Genomic DNA, 26,685 nt, shown 5'->3' with positions numbered 1-26,685 from the left:
AACAAAGAGTCCGGGTGACGCGCATGTGGGGGTGGGGTTTCCCCCGGGCCCCAATTCCGCAGGAGTGGGAATCGGGGCTTGAAAGTGGGGGGAATCCGCCCCCCGGGGGCATTTGGCAGTCCTAATGTAATCTTGAAATGTGGCTCTTCAAACAGACTGAAACCAAAGTAAGCACAAGTCTCCACTGCCAATTTCGAGCAGAATTTTTCACACTCTTTGTAAAGGATGATCCAAGGGCCAGACTAGGAGTGGCTTGTTGCCCAGCAGTCAGGTCTAGGCCCTTTCTCCGCTCTCCTTCTAATCCGTGTTCACCATGGTGTCCTCCAAGCAATTCTGCACTAAAATCGAATTCAACCTTTTTAAACCAGGTTTTTTCCCCATTCTGTACTAAATAAGGTTGCCAAGTCACTTACTTGGCACAGCGGGGGAGAGTTGGTCCCTGCCCGGGATATTCTTGTGCACGCGAACCTGGTAGTGACGTCATCATGTTGGGGATGTTGCCAGCCGACGCTCTAGTAATCGGCCTGGAAACTCTGTGGTACCATAGAGTTTCCAGGCCGATTGCTAGAGCATTGGTCGGCAACGTGCCCAACATGATGACGTCACTTCTGACTGACGTCATCACGTCAGCCCGAACTGGGTACTTTTGGGGTGGGGTTCTCCCCGCCGGCCTGATCCGGACCGGTGGGGTTGGGGGCCCTTTGGGCGGGCAATCCCCTCCCCCTCCCGGGGGACCTGGCAGCCCTAGTACTAAAATCGAGTTCAACCTTCTTTTTATTCCAGGTTCCCCCCCCCTTCTGCATTACATTCCCTCCCTTCTGTGGTCAGCCTGGTTTCAGCCTGCTGTTGCCCCAGAGTTATTTCAGTGCTGTTTTGCCCTGGACTTAAATTGCCTCGACTCGAACACTGAGAAAACCCGGAGTGGCTGGCAAATGTGGAAAGGAGCCTAGATGACTGTGGTGTGGTGTGGTGGGTGAGGGAGGGGCTTCACCCTTCCTCCCACACCCGTCTTCTGATCCAGAATGGCCCCGGAAGGGCTCTATTTGCACTACTGGTACCGTACCCGCCCCGTGGACAAATAGTACCAACAGGGCCATTTTCTTGTCTGGAAAACAGTGCAATAGAGGGCGATTCACCCTTCCTCCCACACCCGTCTTCTGATCCAGAATGGCCCCGGAAGGGCTCTATTTGCACTACTGGTACCGTACCCGCCCCGTGGACAAATAGTACCAACAGGGCCATTTTCTTGTCTGGAAAACAGTGCAATAGAGGGCGATTCCGCATTTGGCATTCACTCCACATTTTCTCAATACTGAGGGAAAGATGCAGCTCAAAACCGCAGTCAAATACCCCGGGGCAACACCGTACTGACTGCAAAGTCACCCCTGAACGCAGAAGGTACCATAAAACCCGATGATCAAAGAAAGTGAAAGCGGCATGCAGTGTAGAGGGCACCATAAAATCTGATGGTCAAAGAAAGTGAAAGTAGCATGCAATGCAGTGGGGAATATCTGTTCCAAGGTGGGTTTGGTAAAACACCGGAGGGAAAAGCCAATGCAGAATTGCCCATAGTTCCAATCTGACTTCAGCCCCTGTGGCATATTCAAACATAGTTCCCAGCAGCTGCTGACTAACAGTGAGTGATTTCCCACAAGCGCTGCTCCGCGCTCACTCCTCCCTTTTGCCCCGATGGTATGTGTCAATTTCACACAAGCTGCTGCGCGGCTGCATTTTGCCCCGCAGCTTCGTGCGATTTCCCCCGCATCTACTCAATCCTGTTTTTTGAGGACTGAGTAGACGCGGGGAAAATCGCACGAAGCTGCGGGGCAAAATGCAGCCGCGCAGCAGCTTGTGTGAAATTGACACGTACCATCGGGCCAAAGAGAAGAGTGAGTGTGGAGCAGCACTTGTGGGAAATCACCCAGTATGAGAGTTGAGTTGGGGGACTCCAGACCCGAATTCCGGAAAAATGTGATGTCTAGATTGGCCCAGAAATTCCTCTCAGAACTGAGATTCCCTTCAGTGTCAGATGTCAGCTAGCTAACCTCCAGCTTTGTGTTGAATCCTGAATATATTTAATGATCAAGTAGTAGAGCAAATCACTAGGCATTGTTGCTACTTAATTGATAGTTCATTGCAGGGGCCCCCAAGGTGGTGTCCATGGGTGATATATCACCTGCCAACACCTTTCCGGGTGCCCACCAAGTGTTCTTAGAAAGTGGGTGGGACCAGGGGGAGACTTTGCCAAAGAAAGCTTCCGATTGGCCATTGGAGATTCGATTGTGCAGGTTTTTTAAAATGTCACTTTGGCAGCAGCTGCCTCCACAGCCTAAGGATCCTCACTGTGTGGCCAAAGGTAAGCTATAGCAGCCATTTTTTTTGGTGGCTGGTTCCACCTCAGGTGGCAGCCATTTTGTGACAACCGTTTTGTGGCCGTGCCCACCGCATAGTGTCAGAATTCCAAAGGTACCCACAGGCTCAAAAATGCTGGGGACCCTGGCTCATTGGGTAGAATCCACATTTTGTAGGTAGTAGGTATTGGGTTCAGTTCCTTGGCACCTTCTGTTCAAGATCTCACCTTGTCTTTTGTCACACACACCCCAGAGAGCCAACGGTAGTCTGGATGGAGCTGGGCAGATCAGAGATAATCCCTTTACATGTTTGTCCATTTCATTTTAAGCACCATTTTAAAAGTATCGCAGCAATTGGTTGGCTGAATGACTGGCATCTTCTTCAGCTATTTTAATGTGTGTTCATAAGGAAGCAAATCTAGCTGCCAGTGTAACTGATACCGCATTTAAGTTGCTTCAGGATTTTAAAAATTGTCTACAGAGTATGGAAAGAGGCAAACTTGGAATGATCAACTGAGGTTTGAATTGACCATTAAGGCAGCGCGGGGGGGGGGGGAGTACCTTTGTATAGCAGGTGGGAATGGATAAAGATTGTAGCAGACAGAACTGAGTTTAATGTAAAGCCAGTAAATGAACTGAAACTTCATGCTGAAGAGCATTTTTGGTTGCAATCCAAAAAATACAACAAATCAAAAGGCTAGTTTACACATCGCTTGGTGTTGTTTTTTACACTTGATAAATAGTCGTCAAAGGTAGGAATCGATTGCATTGTGTCTGAGGTGAATATGCTTCTGTCTAGTATAAGATATCTTTGACTTTTCCCATGTGCAAGTTATTACTTGATGGTGCAGTCCTCAAGTGATAAGCATGGCAGGGAACCTTCGAGAAGATCCTTCCATTTGATTTATGACGCTTATGTACAATAATTAAACTATACCGAGTGAGAAGGAGCAGCCACCTTTTTCTCTGTTCCAGCTGCATTCCTCAGTCCATTGCCTTGAGACCCTACTATCAGCTGGGTTTGTCCTTCTCATGGGGAAACGGCAAGTTTCCTGGGACGTAGTCCAATACTTTGGCTAACTCACGCCAGAGCCCTTTCCTACAACTAAATATGTTCTGTGCCGTTCATTTCTGTAAACCTCGCACTCTTTTCCTAGGAACAGACTATATGGAAGCCAGACCTTCTCTCCGTAACGGCTCAGGAGCCGCCATCTTCCAGGTGGGGAACCAACGGAAATGGGGGAGCTGACTATTACGACACCAGCAGGCCATGGGGAGGGGAAAGAGAGCAGCAGAAGAAGGGAGAAGGAGAAGAAAGGAAGAGTCTCCAGGAGGAGCGGAGACTCCAGGAAGAAGCAGCCTTGCGGGTGCAGGAAGAGAGGAAACTCCAGGAAGTGGAGCACGAGGAGGGACATAATGGGCGGGACACCATCTGCTACGCCGAGGAGCCAAAGCACCAGGAAGAAGCGCAACGGGAACCGCAGGTGGTGGAACAAGTCAGGGAAGTTCCAGCGCAGAGGCCCCAATATCAAAGGTCTGCACTACATGTTTATTTTCTGCTTTTGGGTCACATTCCAGTGATACTTCAGATTATGGAATCTCAAAGAAATAACCTTTTTTTCATGACTGAAATCTCTTTATCGACTTGGAGCTCTCCTTCCTGTCTGGAAGGCGACAGTTGTATACAGATGACGAGTAAGCAGAGTGGCTTGAAGAGCATAATAATGTAAGATGAGCCCTGCTGGACCAGACCGGTGGTCCGTCTAGTCCAGCATCCTGGCTCACACGGTGGCTAAACAGTTCTTCTGGATGACCAATAACAGGGCATAGAGGCCGAGGCCTTCCCCTGAGGTTGCCTCCTGGCTCTGGGATCCAGAGGCTTAGTGCCTCTGAATGTGGAGGTTCTCCTCAGTCACCAAGGCTAGTAGCCATCGATAGACTTCTCCATGAATCTATCTAATTGATTCCTGTGGCCATTACTGCATCCCCTGGCAGTGAATGCCACATTTTAAGAATGATCCTCTCTTAAATGCTGCACTTATTTATATAGATTGATTTAGAAGTTGTCATGCAAATAGTCCCAGAGGTATGTACTGTTTGCCTACCAGGGCCTTTGGTGCTGGTGAGTAGCCATTATACATGTTAGAGAAAATTAACATGCCATATAAGAATCTCCCACTGTTACTGTTAACTGTTCTTGCCTTTTTGGAAAGCAAAGTTTTTAAAGGGGGGGGGGATAAATGAGAGTAAATTCTGAAATCCCTTTGCTGCCTGTATTTACACACTTCACTGCTTATTCCAGGAATATTATTCTCCATGTCAGCTAAACCGTGCTTCTCGATTGCACCATCTAGAATCCACAAAATGTGCCAGCTTCCAGATAGTCAAGTCCAGAGACCACTGTTCCCTCTAAGCTGAGTTAGTGTGAGCCGGCTCACGGTTTTTTAGCCTCCGGCTCACACATTTTTGTCTTCGCTCAGGAAGGATGGCTCCAGGGCAAACTAACTTATGCTGTAGCCAATGTTCCCTCTAAGCTGAGGTAGTGTGAGCCAGCTCACAGTTTTTTAGCCTCCGGCTCACACATTTTTGTCTTCGCTCAGGAAGGGATGGCTCCAGAGCAAACTAATTTCTGCAGTAGCCAAATCACTTGCTCTTTACTGACAACTTTAATGCCAGTAGCTCACAAAGTAGAATTTTTGCTCACAACACTCCACAGCTTAGAAGGCACATTGCCAGAGACCCATTTTCACTTGGGTTGTTGCTGTACCAAATTGTGGTTAGATACAGGAGCTGCAGTGGCTCAAGTGGTTAAGACGCTGAACTGCAGGCTGTGGAAGGTCAGTAGTTCAGCAGTTCGAGACCCGAGGGTGCCGCAAGATGGCGTGAGCTCCCGTCTCTAGTTCCAGCTCCTGCCAACCTAGAAGTTAGAAAGCAAGAAATTGCAAGTAGATAAATAGGTACCACTTCGGTGGGAAGGTAACAGCATTCCGTGCACCTTGGTGTTTAGTCATGCCGGCCACATGACCACGGAAACGTCTTCGGACAGCGCTGGCTCTTCGGCTTTGAAACGGAGATGAGCACCGTAACCCTAGAGTCGGATTCGACTGGCTTTCGAGCAAGGGAACCTTTACCTTTTTACAGTTTACCTGCAGCCTGTAAATGCTAAAAACTTGGCATTGGGCATTGCCACTGATCATTAACGCTGCTGTAGTAAATCATACAACAGAGAACAGGTCTGACATCCTGCTCTGTCATTATCGTCTCCGACAGCTTCCTGCTTCTGGGATGCAAATCTGCTTCTGCCAGAATTTCTTGCTCAAAATGTGGGGGGGGGGGGGGGGGGGCGATTGTTCATGCTACTATCTCTTCCTGTGCTACCAGCCAAATGGGTCCTGCATATTCATTGAAATGTGTGTATTCATTTACTTTAGACATTATGATTCATCGAGAAATTCTGAGCACCTGGGCAGCTTCAGTGCTGATAAGTAAGTATGCTGCCAAGTATTAAGGGGTGTGTGTGGGGGATTCAGTGAGTTTGCTAATTTAGGATGCGAAAGTAGGGAATCATGCATGATCTCTCACCGTTTGGAATGGTCACTTGTTCAATTTTTCTTTAATTGGTTATTTGTATAATCGTGTCTCTGCATGGCGAATGATAGTTGAGGGGAATGAAGCGTTTGCTGGTGGTTGGACTTTCTGTAAGGCTGTGGTGGCTCAGTGGTTAAGACGCTGAACTGCGGACTGGAAGGTCGGCAGTTCGAGACCCGAGTGTGCCGCATGACGGAGTGAGCTCCCGTCTCTGGTCCCAGCTCCTGCCAACCTAGCAGTTCGAAAGCAAGAAACTGCAAGTAGATAAATAGATACCGCTTCAGTGGGAAGGTAACAGCGTTCCATGCACCTCAGCGTCTAGTCATGCCAGCCACATGACCACAGAAACGTCTTCGGACAGCGCTGGCTCTTCGGCTTGGAAACGGAGCTGAGCACCACCCCCTAGAGTCAGATTCGACGGGCTTTCGAGCAAGGGAAACCTTTGCCTTTACCTTTTTACCTTAGGTGGCAGTTCACCAATTGCCCATTGGCCACTTGATTACTCTGACAGCAGTGTATGGTTTGCATTTGCTGAGTAAACCACCAGATGGGACACCAGTTCAGTGATCACATGAATCTATAAGGCAGTGTCCTGGGCTCACGTGTGTGTACTGAGTGAGACCACTGGTCTGTTCAGGTCAGCATTGTCTTCTCCAGCAGTTCCCAGCGCCCCAGATAAAACATTTATCTGTGAGTCCAGAAGTACCAGGAAGTTAAGTTGTGTATACGCCCATGTGAACCAAGCCTTGGTCATTGCGAAGGCAGTGGCAAACATTTATATTACAGGGGTGAAATTCTTCTTTCCTATCTATTGTGTTCCAGCCAGGTTTTGGACAGTTTTTGTTGCTTCCAAAGGGATGGTCTCTTAGTAACAGACTTCAAAACTGGCACTCAGGTCTGCCATTCTGGAGGTGGGGGGGAGGGGCAGGTATAGTACAAAACCCACCAAATCCAGATGTTCTTTTTATTGTGAGGAGTGGCTTGCTAAGGTGGCAGCTGCCCTTCGGTCTCATCTAAAGGTGCAAAGTTTGGCGTTTCACTCCCCAAAAGGGACAGTTCTAAACTGCAGTTTAACCAAGATTTGGGATTCTGGCCCCGGGGTGGGGTGGGGGAGCAAACTCCAGTTCACCAAAGGACCGACACTCAGACGTCATGGCAAGCTGCAGCTTAATCAGACCCAGAAGTTCCCAGTCGAGCTACATGTATATCCAACGAGGTCGGATGAAGGAGAGGGCCCGTGAGCATAGCAACCAACATTCTGCTCAGCTCAGTCACAGTTTGTTTATACCTTGCCATGTTGTCTGAATGAGGCAAGTCTAGGAGGACACTCTGCATAAACCGCCCATGTTTCCTTGTCGGAACCCTTGGGTCAGGTTAACTTAATATGCTTACCCCTGCCTTCTAACGGCCAGTATTTCACTTTGCCTGTGTCCATAATGTGTTTGTACTACTTCCCCCAGGCCTTCTTTTGGTAGGCCTCCTTTATCTGCAAATGCATCTGGCTTCACTTGGATGCTGATTGACCTTAGAAGAGTCCATGAGTCACAGCTGGCTTTCACCAAATGTATCTGAAGAAGTGTGCGGGCACATGAAAGCTTATGCCTTAAATAAAACTTCGTTGGTCTTAAAAGGTGCCCACTGGACTCAAACTCTTTCTGAAGAAGTGTGCTTGCGCACGAACGTTCATGCCTTGAATAAAACTTTGTTGGTCTTAAAGGTGCCCCTGGATTCAAACTCTATCTGAAGAAGTGTGCTTGTGCACAAAAGTTTATGCCTTGAATGAAACTTCATTGGTCTTAAAAGGTTCCACTGGACTCAAACTCTATCTGAAGCAGTGTGCTTGCGCATGAACGTTTATGCCTTGAATAAAACTTTGTTGGTCTTAAAGGTGCCACTGGACTCAAACTCTATCTGAAGAAGTGTGCTTGCGCACGAAAGTTTATGCCTTGAATAAAACTGTGTTGGTCTTAAAAGGTGCCCCTGGACTCAAACTCTGTCTGAAGAAGTGTGCTTGCGCACGAAAGTTTATACCTTGAATAACACTTTGTTGGTCTTAAAGGTGCCACTGGACTCAAACTTTGTTCTGCTGCTTCAGGCCAACACGGCTACCCCACCTGAATCGTTCACCAAATGTGCCACCGATCTTTACTTTGACCTGTTATTTCTGTTGCACCCTGTTGCGTCGATGTAATTTTCTCCTCTCCTGTGCTGTATCTCTGTAACGTATCTTCCATTGTTTCTAGGAGCAAATCCAGGTCAACTCCCAGTCTAGATGACCATCATGCCAACAGGAATGGTGAGTGCCTTATGTGATTGAATCTAAAGAGAAACGGTGGAGATGAAAGGAGGCTGTTGGTTCCATTTCAGGAACAATCCAGACAACTTGGATTATTTTGCCTGTTGATGGAGTATTTTGGGACAACGGGTCGCTGTGTCAGCCCTGAACACACCTGCAGGTGGATGACAGCTCTGTATTCTAGCCTGTGTTGTCCTTCTCGAACATTAGACTTGTTCTTTTTGCTAGGGAGACTAGATTATGAGTCACAGCCAGCCTGACGCCAGTGTTCTTCTCCCCGATGAGCCATATTTGCATTTTCTACAAACAAGGCACGTTCCACCTTTCCATCAGCACTCTGTCACAAACGGTTACTAATCCTGCAATGCGTAGATGACAGTGTGACTTGTTATTTAGTTCACTTTCTGGGTTTTCCTTCCCAGTCCTTCTCTCCACCTAACCTTGTCTACCTGGCCGTGTATCTCTGTTTGGTTTTTTTTTACGTTTTATTTCCTTTTCAAACTAGGCGTGAAGAGCAAATACTCGGAGCAGGCCTGGCATACTGGAGACTCCCAGAAGAGACCCCAGAGAGAGCCGGGCCTGTCCCCGGCAGAACAGGAAAGGCAGCAGATCCTCCAGGAGATGAGAAAGAAGACCCCTCTGCACACAGACAGCAGCTGGATTAGGCAGCGGAGTTCCAGCATGCACAAAGAGCCCATTAGCCTACCTGGCAGTAAAATGAGGAGGTAACGGCACACATCAGAAAGCCATTTGCGTTCTTTGCCAGTTTCAGCTTTACGATACTCTGCCATTATGGAACTCTGATTCCTGTGCAGGGCAGGGCAAGGATTTCCATTAATTCGAGGTACCAAGATAGAGAGATCGCATTCCAGTTTTTCATGTCGGGAAAACAAATGCTTTCCCTTACACTAATTGTCGCAGGTTCACTTATAAACCAGAGCCAGAGAGCCAGTTTGGTGTAGTTCCTGTGCAGGGCAGGGCAAGAATTTCCGTTAATTCGGGGTACCAAAATAGAGAGATCGCATTCCAGTTTTTCATGTCGGGAAAACAAATGCTTTTCCTTAAACTAATTGTCACAGTCCACTTACAAACCAATGTTTCCCTGGCTCATATACTCACTGATGCACCCAGTAAAGCAAATTGTGGCTGCTTCTTACACTAGCGTCTGTTGGAACCTAAGAAGAGCCCTGCTGGATCAGACCGATAGTCTATCCAGTCCACCATCCTGGCTCACACAGTGGCCAGCCAGTTCCTCTGGGCGGCCAACAACAAGGCATAGAAGCAGAGGCCTTCCCCTGGTGTTGCCGCCTGGCTCTGGGATTCTGGCATCAAAAGAGCTATTTCGTGCATACACAGTGGCTCGGGCATGGCGACTGAGGTTCTCTTGCTATCCTGGAACCACAGGACCTGCGTTGATTCCAAAACTCTCCTCTGGTTTTCAAGTTGCCGCCAAACATCTTGGAAAGCTGCCGTGGAAGAGAAACAAATCTAAGGCTTTCTTGGACAATGTAGGGCTAGTGACTCCGTTGTTCCAACCTTGTGTGTCTATGTGTGTGTGTGAGGGAGCGAGCTAGTGAGCAAGCAAACCAGTTCTGTATTTGAGTGATTATCTAAGGAGAGACCTTGTCTATCATTTCCGTTCTTTGCCAGTTTCAGCTTTAAGATACTCTGCCATTATGGAATTCTGATTCCTGTGCAGGGCAGGGCAAGAATTTCCGTTAATTCGGGGTACCAAAATAGAGAGATCGCATTCCAGTTTTTCATGTCGGGAAAACAAATGCTTTTCCTTAAACTAATTGTCACAGTCCACTTACAAACCAATGTTTCCCTGGCTCATATACTCACTGATGCACCCAGTAAAGCAAATTGTGGCTGCTTCTTACACTAGCGTCTGTTGGAACCTAAGAAGAGCCCTGCTGGATCAGACCGATAGTCTATCCAGTCCACCATCCTGGCTCACACAGTGGCCAGCCAGTTCCTCTGGACGGCCAACAACAAGGCATAGAAGCCGAGGCCTTCCCCTGGTGTTGCCGCCTGGCTCTGGGATTCTGGCATCAAAAGAGCTATTTTGAACATACACAGTGGGCTCGGGCATGGCGACTGAGGTTCTCTTGCTATCCTGGAACCACAGGACCTGCATTGATTCCAAAACTCTCCTCTGGTTTTCAAGTTGCCGCCAAACATCTTGGAAAGCTGCCGTGAAAGAGAAACAAATCCAAGGCTTTCTTGGACAATGTAGGGCTAGTCACTCCGTTGTTCCAACCTTGTGTGTCTGTGTGTGTGAGAGAGAGGGAACGAGCTAGTGAGCAAGCAAACCAGTTCTGTATTTGAGTGATTATCTAAGGAGAGACCTTGTCTATTGTGTGATATTTGTATATCACAATGAGCTTGTTGTGTGATATTCGTATATCACAATGAACCAGGACCAATGGGAGTTTGTTTCCCCCCTCAATGCAGGATTTTAAGCTGGGAATCAAACCATGGTTTAGGATCCCAGGTTGGGGAGAGGAGGCCAACTGCAGTTTGCCCAGGTGACTGCACTCGGATGTTGCAGCAAATTAGAGTTTGATCGAAAGCTTCCTGATTAGGGAGCTTTCAGTTGTACTCTTCATCGAAGGGTAGGAGATCTATGATCATGACAAATAAACTGTGTTCATACCTGCTGGCAACACGGGTTTGTGGTGATGACTGAATGGGGCCTTGGTGGATTTAGAACATGGTCTTTGAGCATGCTTGTGGGAACCTGGATCGTGTGTTCCATGCTCTGTTTTCCTGCTGGATGTCTTGGACTCTGACATTATATAATGACTTTGGCTGGAAAGGGAATGTGATAAAACTGATTTTATTGCTTACAAGATTTTTGTAGGTATTAAAGTTAGGATGGATTCACACGATATTTTTATCCCATGGCAAGACAGTTTTTAAAATCAGCTGACTTGAAAGAGACAGAGCCTTGGATTAATTGTTGTCACCTTATCATTAAAAAAAATTATGTTAAGCTGCAGGCAGCCATGAGTATAGCAGACTTTTCTTCCTTTACTTCTTTGGGGGAGTGGGAGAAGGTTTTGGAACTCTGCATTCCTTCTCATGGTAGAATGTAACCATACTAGGAGATCCCATGTTTAAATAAATCTGGAATTACTGTGTACGTGTTAGGGGAGGAGAGAAGCAAACAGAGGGGCAAATGCCATCCCAAAACCTACTCCCCGTCCCACGATGTACAAAAGTGCAGGTGGGGAGAGGGGAGGGGTATTGTCCAAGGAGACCATTTCATAAGGCCCACTCTTTCAAATATTTTTTAAAATATATCCAGAGCGGGAAACAATCCCGAGAAGCAGTGGGGCCTTTGGATGACAAAGGAATAAATGGATTGCTAAAGGAAGACCGGGGGATGGCAGGGAAGATCAATGACGTTTTTGCTTCTGTATTCACTGTGGAAAGTGTGGGGCATGTACCCATGCCACAGCCCTTACTTTCAAGAAGGGAGTCTTAAGAACTGAGCCAAATAGAGGTGACCAGAGATGAAATTCTTGACCTAATGGGGAAATTAAAAACCAATAAGTCTCCAGGTCCTCATGGCATGCATCCAAGAGTTCTTAAGGAACTCAGATGCAAGATAGTTGATCTACTAACCTGTTTAGTAGATTAAATTCAGCCACTATACCAGAAGACTGGAGAGTAGCAAATGTGACACCAGTTTTTAAAAAGGGCTTGAGAGGGGAACCAGGAAATTACAGGCCAGTCAGCATAACATCTGTCCAAGGCAAATTAGCAGAATCGGTAAAAGAAATAGAATTGTTAGGCATATAGAGGGACAAAGCCTGCTGAGGGAAAATCAGCATGGCTTCTGCAAAGGGAAGTCCTTCCTCACCAACCTTTTGGAGTTCCTTGAGAAAGTGAACAAGTATGTAGACAATCGTGACCCGATAGACATTATATACGTGGACTTTCAAAAGGCTTTTGACAAGGTATGTCACCAAAGACTTCTGGGTAAACTTAGCAGTCATGGGTTAAGGGGATGATTAAGAGAGTTGACAGAGAACTTTTTCATCCTCTTCCGAAATACTAGAATTCGAGGGCATCCAATGAAGCTGTTGAGCAGTAGGTTCAGGGCAGACAAAAAGAAATACTACATTACACAGAGAGTGATTAAAATGTGGAATTCACCGCCAGAGGATGTAGTGATAGCCACAGGAATCAACAGCTCGAAAAGGGGATTAGATAGATTCATGGAGGATGAGTATCAGTGGCTACAAGCCATGGTGACGGAGGGGAACCTCCACATTCAGAGGCACTAATCCTCTGAATCCCAGAGTCGGGAGGCAACATCAGGGGAAGGCCTCGGCCTCTATGCCCTGTTGGCCCTCCAGAGGAACTGGTTGGCCACTGTGTGAGATAGGATGCTGGAGTAGATGGACCATTGGTCTGATCCAGCAGGGATCTTCTTAAAGGCTGGTGTCTGAAAGTCTCTTCATGTTCAGACAACTGTGTGAACCTTTGTCATTTTCTATGGCATAGCCATGGGGAAACTATTAAAAGGATTTTATTTTGTTATTTCTTTCATAGCAATTGTCGATACAGCATTTCAGTCTAAGGAAAACGATGTGGTGTCCTCCTGTACACAAACAATGTGTATGTAAATGTTTGTTCCACTAAGAAGTCTAAAGCACCCATGCAGCTTTTTCCCCCTCCCATCATTCATCGAGTTGTTTTGTTATCGAAGGACATAACTGTTGGGAGGGCTCTGTGCAAACGAGATAAGCGTCCCTATTGTGCTGACCCTACAGCCTTGGTTCCCAGGGGTCAAGGAAGCTGGCAGCCATTGAGCCCCATTGATTACAATGGCACTCTGGTGAGCCACAACAATGCGACAGATTTTTCTTGGAACTGGAGCTTTCCTAGGCATGCCTTTGATTGTATTGCCTTTGGCTCATCAGAGTAACTGGAGTAAACCGTTCATAAAGCCACAGGGGCAAGTGGTATCCATCTGTAATTTTTTCTTTTTTCTTTTTTGAAATTCAAATTTTTAAAATATTTTTTGTCATAAAACATAACAAGATATAACGATTTGAGTAACATCAAGAAAATATAGTACAATGATTATCTACATAATACCTGTGGAATCAGCATATTCTAGAACAGAATTATACCTCTTACCAGTTTCTATATCACAGAAGTCTCACCTATTTCAAAAGTACAGTAAGTGTTTGAGGTGGTCATTCTTGGGGATGATTTCACCTTCTGCAAGATATTTTTTCGCATTCTCTTGTGTTTGTTGGTAAGTCATTTTCCCATAGGTAAAGTGTTCCCATAGTTTGTTTTGCCAGTCGGATATGCTTGGGATGTTTTCATCTGTAATCTTTTCGTTCCAGAGGTGAGAGTTTAGATAACCTGGATTCTTCAAGGACACATTCCTGGAGGCCTTCTTCTTGGATGAATCAGTCTGCGTCCTCAGCATCTTTGTCATCTAGTCAAGAATTCAGCCACCACACGCCTCCGGTGGTGTCCACTTCGAACCGTGCCTACATGCGCGCTCCCTCTTCCAGCCTGCCCTCGTCTTCAGACAGTCCTGTGAAAGCTTCATCCTTGCCCCACATTCCCCCCTCTGCATCATCTCCTGTTCCCCACGCCCAGTCACCAACCTCGCCTTCCCAGACTGGAACCCAGCAGCGCAGCAGGTAGGTTGTTTACCAACTGAATACTTAACAAACAAACGAAAAGTGAAATGCTGGCAATCTTGTATGGCTTGCACATAATCGCACCAAGTACTTCCGCTCATTCTGGGGGGGGAAGGATGTTTCGCTACTCTGGTGCACTGTGCCCTCTTCCAATCCCAGTTGGACATACCATATTATTTCTGAAGGTCCCCAACTTTGGGGAATAATCATTTTGGAGGTCCTGCAGCAGGAAAGTGGATAGAGTCCTGTTCCACTCAGAATTAATTGGATCTAACCCAAGGTTTACCCAAGCTTTGTCAAAAAGGGTTGGATCCATAAAGGAGTAGTGTTGGGGTTTTTTACCCTGCTTTTCTCTATTCTGCGGAGTCTCAAAGTGGCTTACAATCACCGAAGAAGTAGTGTTGGGGTTTTTTTACCCCGCTTTTCTCTATTCTGCGGAGCCTCAAAGTGGCTTACAATCACCTTCTCTTCCTCACCCGACAACACTCACCTTGTGAGGTAGTGGGACTGAGAGAGTTCTGAGAGAACCATGACTGGCCCAGCAGGCTCCATGAGTGGGGAATCCAATCCGGTTTCCCAGATTAGAGGCCAGGGCTCTTATCCACTACAACCCACTGGCTCTCACTACATGCAATTTGTGGTTGACTCCCCCTTCAACGTTTTTGGAAGTATTGGATCCAACCCCTAACTTCTTAAATCTGTTCATTGTGAAAATCACTCATTCTTAAAACATCTCATTTCGGCACATTTAAATATATTGACGGGGTCTTTAAAACTTTTTAAAATACCATTTTATTATCACCATAGTCTTCATTCATGTTTGTCTTGCCATCCACTCCAGAATGTCAGAAATCATCACAAAGCTATCGACTTGAAGAATATGCGTTAGTCTTTAACTGAATCACGGCACACGGCAGAGGGCAGTTTCTTCTTGTGCTGTTTCATTCATTTCTGTGCCAACAGGGGAGTGAAATTCCCTTCTTCAATGGGCATTTAATTGTAAACATTCGTGCACCCAGGAGGAAACTAGCAGAACATTATGTGCCCATCTCTCCTTGTCCCGCATTGTTAGAACACTTTGATCAATCATTACGTTGTGGTTCCTTGTGCAAACAGGTTGCTTCATTGGCAGAGCATCGAAATGCTCTTGAAAATGAATACTTGCTCTTGCTTCTTCTTGATCTGCATTTCGGTTCTTTTGGTTTGAGAGGGAGCTGTATTTGCCCAGTCAGACACTGCAGAAAGTCCTACTTAGCACTACCTAGGAAACAGGGGGGAGGAGGCATTCCCAGTTGCTGAAATCATCACAGTCATTGTTTGGTGACCAACAGCATGATGTGTGAATCAGGCTGTCGTCTTATGTACAGAACTTTCCTACTGCAGAGCAATGCTCCCTCTAAGCTGTGGGGTCTTGTGAGCAAAAAGTCCCACTTTGTGAGCTACTGGAATTAAAGTTGTGAGCAAGCGATTTGGCTACTGCATAAATTAGTTTGCTCTGGAGCCATCCCTTCCTGAGCAAAGTCAAAACTATGTGAGCCCGAGGCTAAAAAACTGTGAGCCGGCTCACACTAACTCAGCTTAGAGGGAACACTGCTGCTGAGTAATTTCTTTTATGTATCTCTGCTTCATGTGGTCCGGAAAGATTAGGCAGAGCCACTCTCCGAAATAGATCAAGATGAGTAGCTGTGTTAGTCTGTCCATAGCAGTAGAAAAGAAGAAGAAGAAGAAGAAGAAGAGAAGAGATTGGATTTATATCCCGCCCTTCACTTGGAGTCTCGGAGCGGCTTACAAACTCCTTTCCCTTCCCCTCCCCACAACAGACGCTGAGTGGGTGGGGCTGAGAGAGCTCTGACACAAACTGCTCTTTTTCAAGGACAGCTGTGCCAGAGCTTGTGACTGACCCAAGGTCACATCAGCAGGTGCAAGTGGAGGAGTGGGGAATCAAACTTGGTTCTCCCAGATTAGAGTCCGCACACTTAACCACTACCCCAAACTGGAGTCCAGTAGCACATTAAAGATTAACAAAATTTGTGGCAGGATATGAGCTTTTAGGGGTATGCATTCGGTATTTACCAAGCAGAATAAATACCCCAAAAATAACTTATTAGTGCAGATTGGCTTTGGTGCGGGGAAGATCCTAGGGTTGGTCCAATGTGCAAAAGGGGGGGAGTGTGTCGGACAGCTCTCCTGCAAGCTAGAGGTGCCAAACTGGCAGCGGACCTTCCTGTATCCAGAAGGTCCCTATAAATGCCAAGCTGAAAAATTCGGCAATCACGGTTATTTCCCAAACCCCAATATCATACCAATATTGGGATTCAGGAATAACAGGAAATATCTATGTTTGTGTGTGTTCACCCCTAGCCATGACTCACGAAGGCTCACACCCTGCCACAAATTTTGTTAGTCTTTAAGGTGCTACTGGACTCTTTCTCTTTTCTACTCTCCGAAATGCAATCTTAAAACTTTTTTTCATAAGCCAGAAATGAGCTGAGAATGTAATTTAAAAGTAGGCTACTGTAAGACATGGGGCTTTTTCCCAAAGATGGTTCAGAAACGCCATTGGTGCAACAGTGTGGCTTCGGTGGATTCCAGCTTACAACACTGATTTTTGAAACTTCAGCATTGGCTACCAATTTGCTTTTGGGTCCACTTCAAGGTGTTGGCCTTAACCTTTGCAGCCATAAGTGGAGTAGGTTCTGATTATGTCAGGAAATGAACATAAGAACATCCATGCTGGATCAGACCAGTGGTCTGTGTAGTCCAGCATCCTGTCTTACACAGTGGCCAACCAGTTCCTCTGGAGGGCCAGCAACAGGGCATAGAGGCCGAGGCCTTCCCCTGGTGTTGTACTCTGGCTCTGGGGTTTCAGAGGTTTACTGCTTCTGAATATAGAGATTCCCTTTAGTCAGCATGGCTAGTAGTCACTGTGTCTAATCCCTCTTAATACCAGAAGAAATGCTTCCTCCTGTATATGAAACTGCTCCACAACTGAGATCTTCCAGTGAGGCCCTGTTAAAGGAATAATCTTCCATGTGGTTTTGATTAGCCTCCATGAGAAACAGGGCCTTTTTTGCAGTGCCTCCAGAATTTTTGGATACTATTCCGATGACCTCACCACGGTTGTCATTCTGAAGTCAGATTTCTGTTTTGTGTTGTCTCTGGTTGCTTCCCCCCCCCCCCCCCCCCCATGTATCATGTGACGGCTGTTCATATTTTTTTTAATTTTTGTTTTGTTTATATACAGATGTTATTTGTTTAATTAGAACTTGATTTACAGAGTAGTTTGATGGTTCTAGATGTGTGCTTATGTTGAAAGGGGGCATTTAAATATTTGAAATAATAATAATAATAATCTGGGGGCTTAAATCTACTTTTGCTTAATTTTAGTCAATGCTTTGCATTGGAGCTCAAGAGTTCATTGGAAGCGGATGTTTGCATTGAATTGCCAGACTGGCGAAGTTGGCAGGGTTTCATTCTAGGATGTTAACACTCAGATTTCTTCCAGGCATTCCTGACTTTCGGGTTATTACTCACTCTGCCCCCAGCAGTTTCTTCTGAGAGCTCTTTCTCTTGTCCCCTTTTAAGCCTGTTTCTCAGCCGCCTTCTCGTTCTGCATCTAGGTCGGTCAGTGGAAAGCGTGTGTGTTCATACTGTAAGAATGTTCTGGGCAAAGGAGCGGCCATGATCATCGAGTCGCTTGGCCTTTGTTATCATTTGCATTGTTTTAAGGTGAGAGCCGGGCAAAACACCTGGGAAGTGCAGGAGCTTTTAAACTCACTGGTCGCATGGCAGCTTACTTACAGGGTGGCGGTATTCAGCCGTATGCTACATGGTGCAGCAATCCAGTTAGCTCCCTTAGTAGGGTTGCCAAGTCGGTCGTTGCGCTGCAGCGGGGGAATCCCAGCCGGCGTCTCCAAACCATAGAGTTTTCCCTCGGATGACCATGGCCCCGCCCCCAGCGTGCCCGGCGTCGTCACGTCACTTCCGGGTGATGTGCACGTCGGGGTGGGGCTCCCCCGGGGCCCGATCCGCCGCCGGCATGGAACGGGCCTCTGGGGCGGGGTTTTCTCCACCCCCCAGGGGGACTTGGCAAGCCTATCCCTTAGAGACAGAGGTTCAAAAGATTAATGACGTCCATTTATTCTCAGTGGCCTCGTGCCATCGAGAAGAGATCCAAATGACCATTTGTTACCTGTCAAGCACTTCAGCTTTCAGTGCGATTAGGGAGGCTGAAACGTGGCTAATCTCCCCACCCCTGCTTTTTATCCCAGAGGTTTGCTTTGAGCTCTTGCCTAATTCCCCATACTGTGAGTTTATCAGGTGACATCGCTTATCGGTTATACTCCAGGACTTTCCCCTAATTTCTGTGGTGATGACCACAGAGACTAGAGGCCCAACTCAAAATGCCAGCGTTGGTTTGAAGTTTTGTCTGCCACAAGGACACACGGCCTTTTCTTCAGTGGCACCCATCTACCATCTTTGAATTTCAGGCCTGCTCATTTATGACCACAGGAAGTTGAGCACCATTTTGTTCAGCAATCATATGGATTATTTTTTTTAGAAAAAAAACTTATTTTGCTGTGGTTTTGTTAGGACGTTATGTGGCTTCCATGGCTTTGTAACTGTATTGCTTATTCATTGGGTTTTTTTTTTTAATCAACGTAATTGGTCTGTATTGTAAGCCCCCTGGAGGACAAGATACAGATTTAAATAAATGTCTGTTTAAAGGCGCATTCTCACAGTTCCAGAACAGCAGTATCCACATCCTAATTGCATGTGGTTTAATTCAGTGTGCTATCACAGTGTGCTGTTCACACCAATTAAACCGTCATCAAGCCCTTTGTGTAATATTTGGGAGAGTAGAAAGCGTTTTGCTCTGTTTATTTGGAGAGGAAACCTCTCTGGAAGTGGGCTTGCTGTTTGCCCTCTGGCAGTGGGCAGTTCTCCCTCAGTAATAGGAGAAGTGGGAGGGAAAAAATGGTGGGGGGAAAGGCATAGATGGTGATGCTCTAGGAATTTCCTCTAGTCTCTGTGGTCTTCACCACAGAAATTTGGGGGAAGTCCTAGAGTATAACCGATAAGCGATGTCACTGCCTTCTGTAAACCCCATTCCCCAGTAGTGCCCTTAAAATCTTAGGGCATTTGCCAGAACCCTATCCACAGGACTGAAGAAACTTGGCTTTTCCCTAAAGTCATGAGCACTCTCCATCTTAATGCTAATAGAAGGCTTCTTAACATTGTAGAGCATAAGGTGTCCCTACCTATCTGAAGAACAGAAAGCCTGTATTCTGTGAACTTGCATAGCAATTCCCACAATTAAAGGTTAAACTAAGGAAGTCAAGGGATGATGAATGGGACAAATGTTGAACTAAAATCAGATTTATTTATTTATTAAATTAGGGGAGGGTGTTTTTTTTACCGCCCTTCCCTGCTTGTGCAGGGCTCGGGGTGGTTCAGAACAATTTGGTTTGTTAACAATGTAAAACAAGTTAAAACCATAAAAACACAACATTTAAAACATTCAGAGATATTTAAACGTTTTAAAAACAAGATGGCAGTGCTAGCATTCAACTGGGAGGGGAGGGCGCCAGGCAGATGTAAAGAACCGTCAGTGGCCTCAACCAAAGGCCTGGCAGAACATCTCAGCCTTACATGCCCTGCGAAACCTTAATAGATCAGACAGGGCATGGATGTCACTTGGAAGAGAGTTCCACCAGGCCGGGGCCAGGGCAGAAAAGGCCCTGACCCTGGTCGAGGCCAGCCAGATAACTTTTGGGTCGGGGATCGCCAGAAGGTTCTTATCCGCTGATCTTGATGCCCTTAATATTGTTGTGAGCCCACCTGCATGCTGCCCATCAGAAGTGCTTGGTGCCAAAACTGTCTGCCTCTGATTCTCTTGTGCCATATAATCACCGTGTCAGAGAGAAGAAAGACTTGGATCATCTAACCTCACTCATTCCACTTTTTTATGTTTTAGATCGTGCCATTTTTTGCGGGGTTGCTTGTAACACACTTTAGAATCTCTGCTGGCTTAGCTGCCTATTAACAGTACTAACTACTGCTCTTGCCCAAGTGGGTGAATAGTTCAAGGGTCTCCTTCAGATAAACATTGCTTATTTGTGTACTCACTAATTGTTTTTCTCTTTCTCTGCACAGTGCGTTGCTTGTGAGTGTGACCTTGGGGGGTCTCAGACGGGAACCGAAGTCCGCATCCGAAACAATGAGCTCTTCTGCAACGACTGCTATCTCAGATTTAAAAGTAAGGCGTTCCTTCCTGAATAAATGAATCACAATTATGTTTTTTTTGCTTATGAGCAACTGGTTCGGTTCCGGTTCCTGTTTTTTGTATCAGAAGCTTTTGAGAGTGCCACACCCAGATGGATGAAGGGCGGTGGGGAGGTTTCCATTGTGATGTGGGGGCTTCGTGGGTCGGCCGCTGGGATTCTGAACGGATTCTTCATCCTTGGACTTGTGGCGCCACTTTTCAGAACGTAAACACTGAAGAACACAATCTGCAGAAACTACAACAGCAGCAGTCAGGAGCACTGAACGTATCAGACGTTCAATGTATTTTTTTTAAATTACGACTTGTAATGAGTATGGCCCGTGATACATTAAAGTACCCCCCCCCACTTCACGCTGAAAACTATTAGAAACCTGATTTGACAAAAATCTTATGCTGATGGTTGGTTGAATAAAGTTTGAGTTATGTTACATTGGTTGGTTATGTGAAACGACTCATCTCCTCCCCCCCCCCCCCAGGAATAGGGGATTTCTTTTTATCCACAGTTGGGAGCAGAACTATTCTGCCTTAAAAACTAACTTTCATTGTCAGCGGGGTTCTTATGCACCTTTTCAGTTTTGTGGATTCATTGGGACTGTTTTACTTAGGCCCCGTTCACATAGGGAATTTGCCGCGGGAGAGCCACGATTGGATGGCGGATTTTCCGGGCGCGATCACACCACAACATCTGGCAAGTGGAGCGCACCCGTGGCCAACCCATGGCATGCCGCCGATAATGAGCGATAAAAAAATACCTCCTCGAAGGTAGTAGCAAACGGTTTGCCACGGCTGCCTCCGGACTCCCTTGGTGTGATCGTGCCGGCACGGCTTTTCCCTCCGGCCGTCTTTGTTGCCACATACACACCAAGGGCCGGAACCGTGGGTTGCCTCCGCGGTGTCTGATTGCATTATTGCGCGGCTAACTACAGCGCCGCAAATAGCCACGCCCCCCCCCCCCCGCGTGTTCCAGCCTGTGTGACCGGGGCCCTAGAAACACAAATAATGCCTATTCTTGCTTCTTAATTTTGTTTTTCCATGCTAATGCTTGGAAGGAAATTCCTCCAGAGGGAATTGGATTGGATGTTAAATGGCAACGTGTAGCATAAGTGTTGTGAGTCTGCTCTGGTTTAATATGACAAACTCATTTCTTGTCCTGCATCATGTATATAGGGTGTACCAGCATGGCTGCTCATGTGCTATCTTTTCTAGTGGGGGGGGGGAGGAAGTGTGAATGTCTGCCCTTTTAAGTTTAGTAACCATGTAGTTCAGTAAGGGAACACTCGTTTTCTGTTCGCCAGGTTCTGGATTCAAGTCCTGCACTTCCACTCAAGAGAACTGAAAATAGTAGATGGTTTTCGTTCCGGTACTAAACCAGTCATTTGCACACCAGAATTGCAAAGCAGTTGTGTATTGTGATGCTGGTTAAGAATTTTTAGCAACAGTGTGGGAAGACCTTTTTAACTTAGTTCCGGAATAATTGTGAAGGTCTGACCCCTCTGTCTTCAGTGGCTTTTGAATTATTGCTTCGTGACTTGGATATTGGGTTTGTCTGTGGTATTTTAAGGCTTGATTTTTCTGAGAAATAGCCATAGGTGTGTTGCTCTTTGCTCTGGATGTAGGCATTAGGTAGCCACTTAATTTTATGGAGAAGGATTGGCTTTGATAGATGGAAGGCCTTCAGCTAAATACACAGTCTAGGTCCCTTTTAAGAGTGGCTTATGCAATGTTGAGGAGCTGACTTTAATGCTTTATAAGCAGGAAGTTAATTGTTGATTGACCATGTAGGACCTCTTTTTTGAATTTTAATCATTTTAATTAAATAAATATAAAACAATTGATAACAGAGAATCCCAAACAATACGAACTGTTTAACATTAATAATATTCTCGATATTCTATTCAGTATATCTAAAACTTAACTAATTAAAACTCTTAACATGTTTTCTAATAATACAGTTGGGTTAGCAACCATCTTGTATAAATGTAAGAATCTAAGTTCAACTGGCTAATATTTATTGATCAAAATTAAAATATACTCTAAATCTGGGGTTTATAGAATAAACACTTCAGGTGAAACGAAATAATCTGGAATAATTCCATTCCATGCCGTGTAATTTATGACCGGAAACCATTTCTCAACAAAAGTTGATAGATAGTTTTTATGTTCAAGTTGTAACAGCCTATTTGTGATTTTTTTTCTAAAATATAGCAGTCCCGTATCTTAGACATCCATAACGAAACTGAAGGTGCCTATTTGTTCTTCCACTTTGAAGCTATCGCTGTCTTTGTGGCAGTTAATAATGTGACAATCAAAGTCTTTCGTATTTGTGGAATTGGAATATCTTCCCATAGATTAAGCAGTATTAGCTCAGGTCGTAAAGGGATTGAATACCCTGTTATTAATAGGATCGATTTCAATACCTTTTCCCAAAATTCAGCAATATAATCACACCTCTTTGATCTGGCTCCCCCCCCCTTGTTTCAGTAGCCGAACACATAACAGTGACAACTTCATTAGGACCGGATCTTCTTGGTGCCACGTAAGAGTTCCTACGGTAGAGTGATTGGTACCAGGCAACCAATTAGTTTGTTTTCTGGCTAGTGAAGGGCCCACCCTCTCACTTTGCTAAGGACTGACATATGGGCACCATCCCCATATGGACATATGAACACCATCCCACAATTCAATTTGATTTATTACGATCAAAGATCAACAAATGTCATATATAGTTGACAGCAACAATACAGCCAGACAAATTTTTGGTAAATAAGATAGAGTGAATTTATTTACACCACTGATGTAGTTTATGTTGAATCTGCAGTTTCTTGATTTTCTTATTTCCAAGAACCTTATGTTAAACCTCTTGCATTATTATGTTAACCCTCAGATCTATGGCTTGTGTGGATTAATTGCTTCACTCAGCCTCTCCTCCTACTAGGATTCACCTAGTAAAGGTATAGGATTCCCTTGCTCAAAAGCCAGTCGAGTCCGACTCTAGGGTTGCGGTGCTCATCTCCATTTCCAAACCGAAGAGCCAGCGCTGTCCAAAGACGTTTCCGTGGTCATGTGGCTGGCATGACTAGACACCGAGGCACACGGAACGCTGTTACCTTCTCACCAAAGTGGTATTTATTTATCTACTTGCAATTTCTTGCTTTCGGACTGCTAGGTTGGCAGGAGCTGGGGCCAGAGACGGGAGCTCCCTCCGTCACGCGGCACCTGGGTCTCGAACTGCTGAACTACCGACCTTCTGGTCGGCAGTTCAGCATCTTAACCACTTGAGCCACTGTTAGGTAACTAACAGCATCCTTTTCTTTGCGGTGGGGTGTTTGCGGCACCCGGGTCTCGAACTGCCGAACTACCGACCTTCCGGTTGGCAGTTCAGCATCTTAACCACTTGAGCCACCACAACCCCTAGGATTCACCTAGGACGCTCTAATTTTAGGGGATCGAGACTGTTCTTTATGTCAGCTTTGAGCCTCTCTGGGTAATGTTGTGGGAATTGGAACTTTGGAGGCTAACAATGAGAAACAAGGAAATCGTTTGCGTTGTGAAGGAAGCTATTCAGGCCAACACCCTCTTTATATTTGCATGCTAGGGTTGCCAGTCTCCAGGATCGACCTGGAGACCGCCCAGTGTCACTACCGATCTCCAGACTGCTTTGGAGAGTGTGGTCTATGGCATTCGGCCCACTGAGGTCCCTCCCCATCCCAAATTTTGCCCTCCCCAGGCTCTACCCCCCCTCCCCAAATCTCCAAGAATGTCTCAACCTGGAGCTGCCAACCGAGCAATTTTGGCAATCAACAATGATCCGGGACAGTCTGCTGCCTACTCTGTTAATCTGTCGTCACTGCTGCCCTTTGCTTGTCTTTCAACGAGGCTTCGAGGCCCAGGCAGTAGCTAATCTGGTGTGGTTTCCACCGCAACTGGCATTAGTCCCAGGTTAATTTTTTTTTTTTTGAGACCTCATAGAACTGTTGCATGCATAGGAGAAAGCCGCTGTTTCCAGAGCTCCCTCTGTTGGCCACATGAAATCATAACTGCGTTCGAAAAACACACTTTTCCAGTCCGTTACGAGGTCTTGATGTCTGAAAGGCAAGGTGAACTCCTCCAGAATCTTTATTACATGGTTGTTGGTTTTTCCCCTCTTAAAAATCTTTTGGGAATTCGCTTTAAGTAGAATTCAGCAAATATTCACTGTTTAACAGTTGTCTGTATTCGAGCGGCCACACACTTTAAATTAAATCTTTTTTCTGTGTCTCCCCCCCCCCCATTGTTCCTCAACAGCTGGACAGCCAACCATTATGTGATAGAAACCTGAATATGAAAACACTTCTACAGATAACGGAGGAAGCTGCTGCTGTAGATCTATAAATATATATATTGTGTGTGGTTTTTTAAAATATATATATATATATTTTTGCCTGCCTAGATTATGTAGGAAATGCATTGTATCCGTTTAACATTTAGTTATTTATAAGAAAGTAATCACAGTAAAACTCTTCTGAGCAAAACACACAGTCCATTTAATATACACTCTCATTCCTATACACACAAGTGAGAAATCTACACCTGGTAGTCTGTGCATCAGAATGTTGGAGGTGAATATCAAATAGCTTTAATTTTTTTCAATTATGTATGAAGAGGCTATTTTGGGGGTTTTGTAAAATGCTCTTTAATGAGCATTGTTGAAATAATAATAGATTTGTAACTGCAATTTCTATTTTTGATGTATATTCTTCAGGGTTCTGCAGAATTATTATGAAATTGCGTTTCAAGGCACACAGTGGTGGTTGCTGTCTGTATTTCCGTTTCTATGCCTAAGTCATATTATACTTTTAAAGACTAAAATATAAAACTTCAGTCTGCTTGCTCGGGGATCAGTATTTCCTTGTGCTTGAACAGTTAAATGCAGTTTGGGGGGAATTGTAAGGGTTTTTTCCCCCCCCTTTTCAGGTTTGAAAAATGGGATTCCACATGCACCTCAGACAAGTAAATAAGACTGAAGAATTGTTTTCCTCCTCTTGACTTATTTTGTATTTGTAAATAAAGTTGCTGAAGCTGCACTGAAATGGATGTTTTGTATTTTTAACTTCTTTCCAAGGGAAGAACATCTACCGGGAGATGCTATTTGACGTGGTTACAATTTCGTTTTGTTAAAACAGTTCTTGGCTTAAGGCACCACCGCTTCTGTACATTTATCACAGGGTATTTTAAGGGTAAATAAGAGAGCTAAGTTTTGATTGCATACCTCTAAGTAAGTTTTAAATAAATACAAACTTGTTATAACAGGCAATCTGGCTTGGAAATCTGTGGATCATATTCTTCCTTTTTCGTATACTGTTAATCTTTTTAAAATCTAGACTGTTGGAAGTTTGGGTTGCGAAATTGCTTCAGCAAAGACAGGGACCACGATCAGGGTCATTTCCTGCAAGAGCGCACAGGAGCGGAGCTCCGGCAGTAAACAGCCCAGAGGGTGGGCACATGCAACAAGCCCCACCCCCTGCTCCCAGCAGCCCTCAGGCAGAGCAAGAAGCAGCCAGGTAAGTTCCAGAGCCCCCCCCCCCCGTCCACAACAGTCCAGTGGCACCTTTAAGACCAATTTTTATTCAGGTACAAGCTCTCCCTCCTCTGTGAGGGCAGATATGCGCATCCCCCGAATAGCTAGCACTCCAAAACAGTCCAGTGGAGCCTGAGCGGCAGGTGTTGCCTTCTGACAAACTTCCGGTGATGTCAGGGGGTGTGGCATATGCAAATGAGTTATGCTAATGAGCTCCTGCACCTCTTTGTCTATGAAATGACCCCTGACCACGATGATGATTTAATGGATGAATCCTGATAGCTATATCTATTGTGTGTAAGACGGGGCCAGCCAGGAAGTGTTCCAGGAGGGGGCTTCATGCTTGGGGGAGGGGCTTTGGATTTTGGGAGTCACCACGAATGACTTTCCTCAAGGAGATCTGAAGAGGAGGCAGCCAAATGGGAGGGCAGTGAGCGGAGAGGGTTTCCCTTGCCCGCTGCCTGGCAAGCCAAGCTCAGGGAGAGAAAGCCAAAGAAGGCTGCTGTGCCACTGCAAAATTTATTTCTTTATTAAATCAAATGTATACCCCGCCCTCTCAGTCTAGGCCGGCCCAGGGCGGCTTACGTAAAAAAGCATGCACCTCCTCACCACACAAGGGGTGCTCACTCGCCGCCTTCCTGCCTTCCCTCTCTCTCCTCCTTTGGTGGCTGCCTAGCTCCCCCCCCTTCCCTTCACAGCAGCCTGAGCTTCAGCCATCTGTGCTCCACGAGGTCTGCCTCCTCAGAGTTACTGATCTCTGCAGCCCAGTCATCAATTGCCATTCCGGGAGAGTCTTGGCCAGCCAATAGCTGCAGAGTGGAGGAAGGAATCAAGCAAGGAAGGAGTCGAATTATGCCAGCAGCCGGCTTCAGCGCATCAAAGTAATACTTTTCTAGTAGCTGGGGGGGGGGGGGGGTTGGGGGCCCCCC

General features: G+C 45.9%; 1 protein-coding gene across 6 annotated transcripts in view; it reads left to right on the top strand.

The window, feature by feature from the left end:
- LMO7 (LIM domain 7) overlaps positions 1-25,264 on the top strand; it is an 82,912-nt gene extending 57,648 nt beyond the window's left edge. For all 6 annotated transcript variants that reach the window (XM_015417128.1, XM_015417127.1, XM_015417125.1 and 3 more), the window contains 8 exons: positions 3,509-3,885; positions 5,783-5,836; positions 8,183-8,235; positions 8,741-8,960; positions 13,608-13,913; positions 17,534-17,642; positions 20,070-20,172; positions 24,484-25,264. In XM_015417128.1, the coding sequence (XP_015272614.1) occupies positions 3,509-3,885; positions 5,783-5,836; positions 8,183-8,235; positions 8,741-8,960; positions 13,608-13,913; positions 17,534-17,642; positions 20,070-20,172; positions 24,484-24,506 (1,245 nt within the window). In that variant the 3' untranslated portion in view covers positions 24,507-25,264. The remainder of the gene's footprint in view (positions 1-3,508; positions 3,886-5,782; positions 5,837-8,182; positions 8,236-8,740; positions 8,961-13,607; positions 13,914-17,533; positions 17,643-20,069; positions 20,173-24,483) is intronic.
- Positions 25,265-26,685: the final 1,421 nt, after the last annotated feature.

The sequence above is a fragment of the Gekko japonicus genome, unplaced genomic scaffold (genome assembly GCF_001447785.1).
Source record: "Gekko japonicus isolate JY-2015 unplaced genomic scaffold, Gekko_japonicus_V1.1 scaffold902, whole genome shotgun sequence".
Lineage (NCBI taxonomy): Eukaryota > Metazoa > Chordata > Lepidosauria > Squamata > Gekkonidae > Gekko > Gekko japonicus.
The sequence above is the reverse complement of the archived record's forward strand: the minus strand, read 5'-3'. Positions and strand labels throughout refer to the sequence as shown.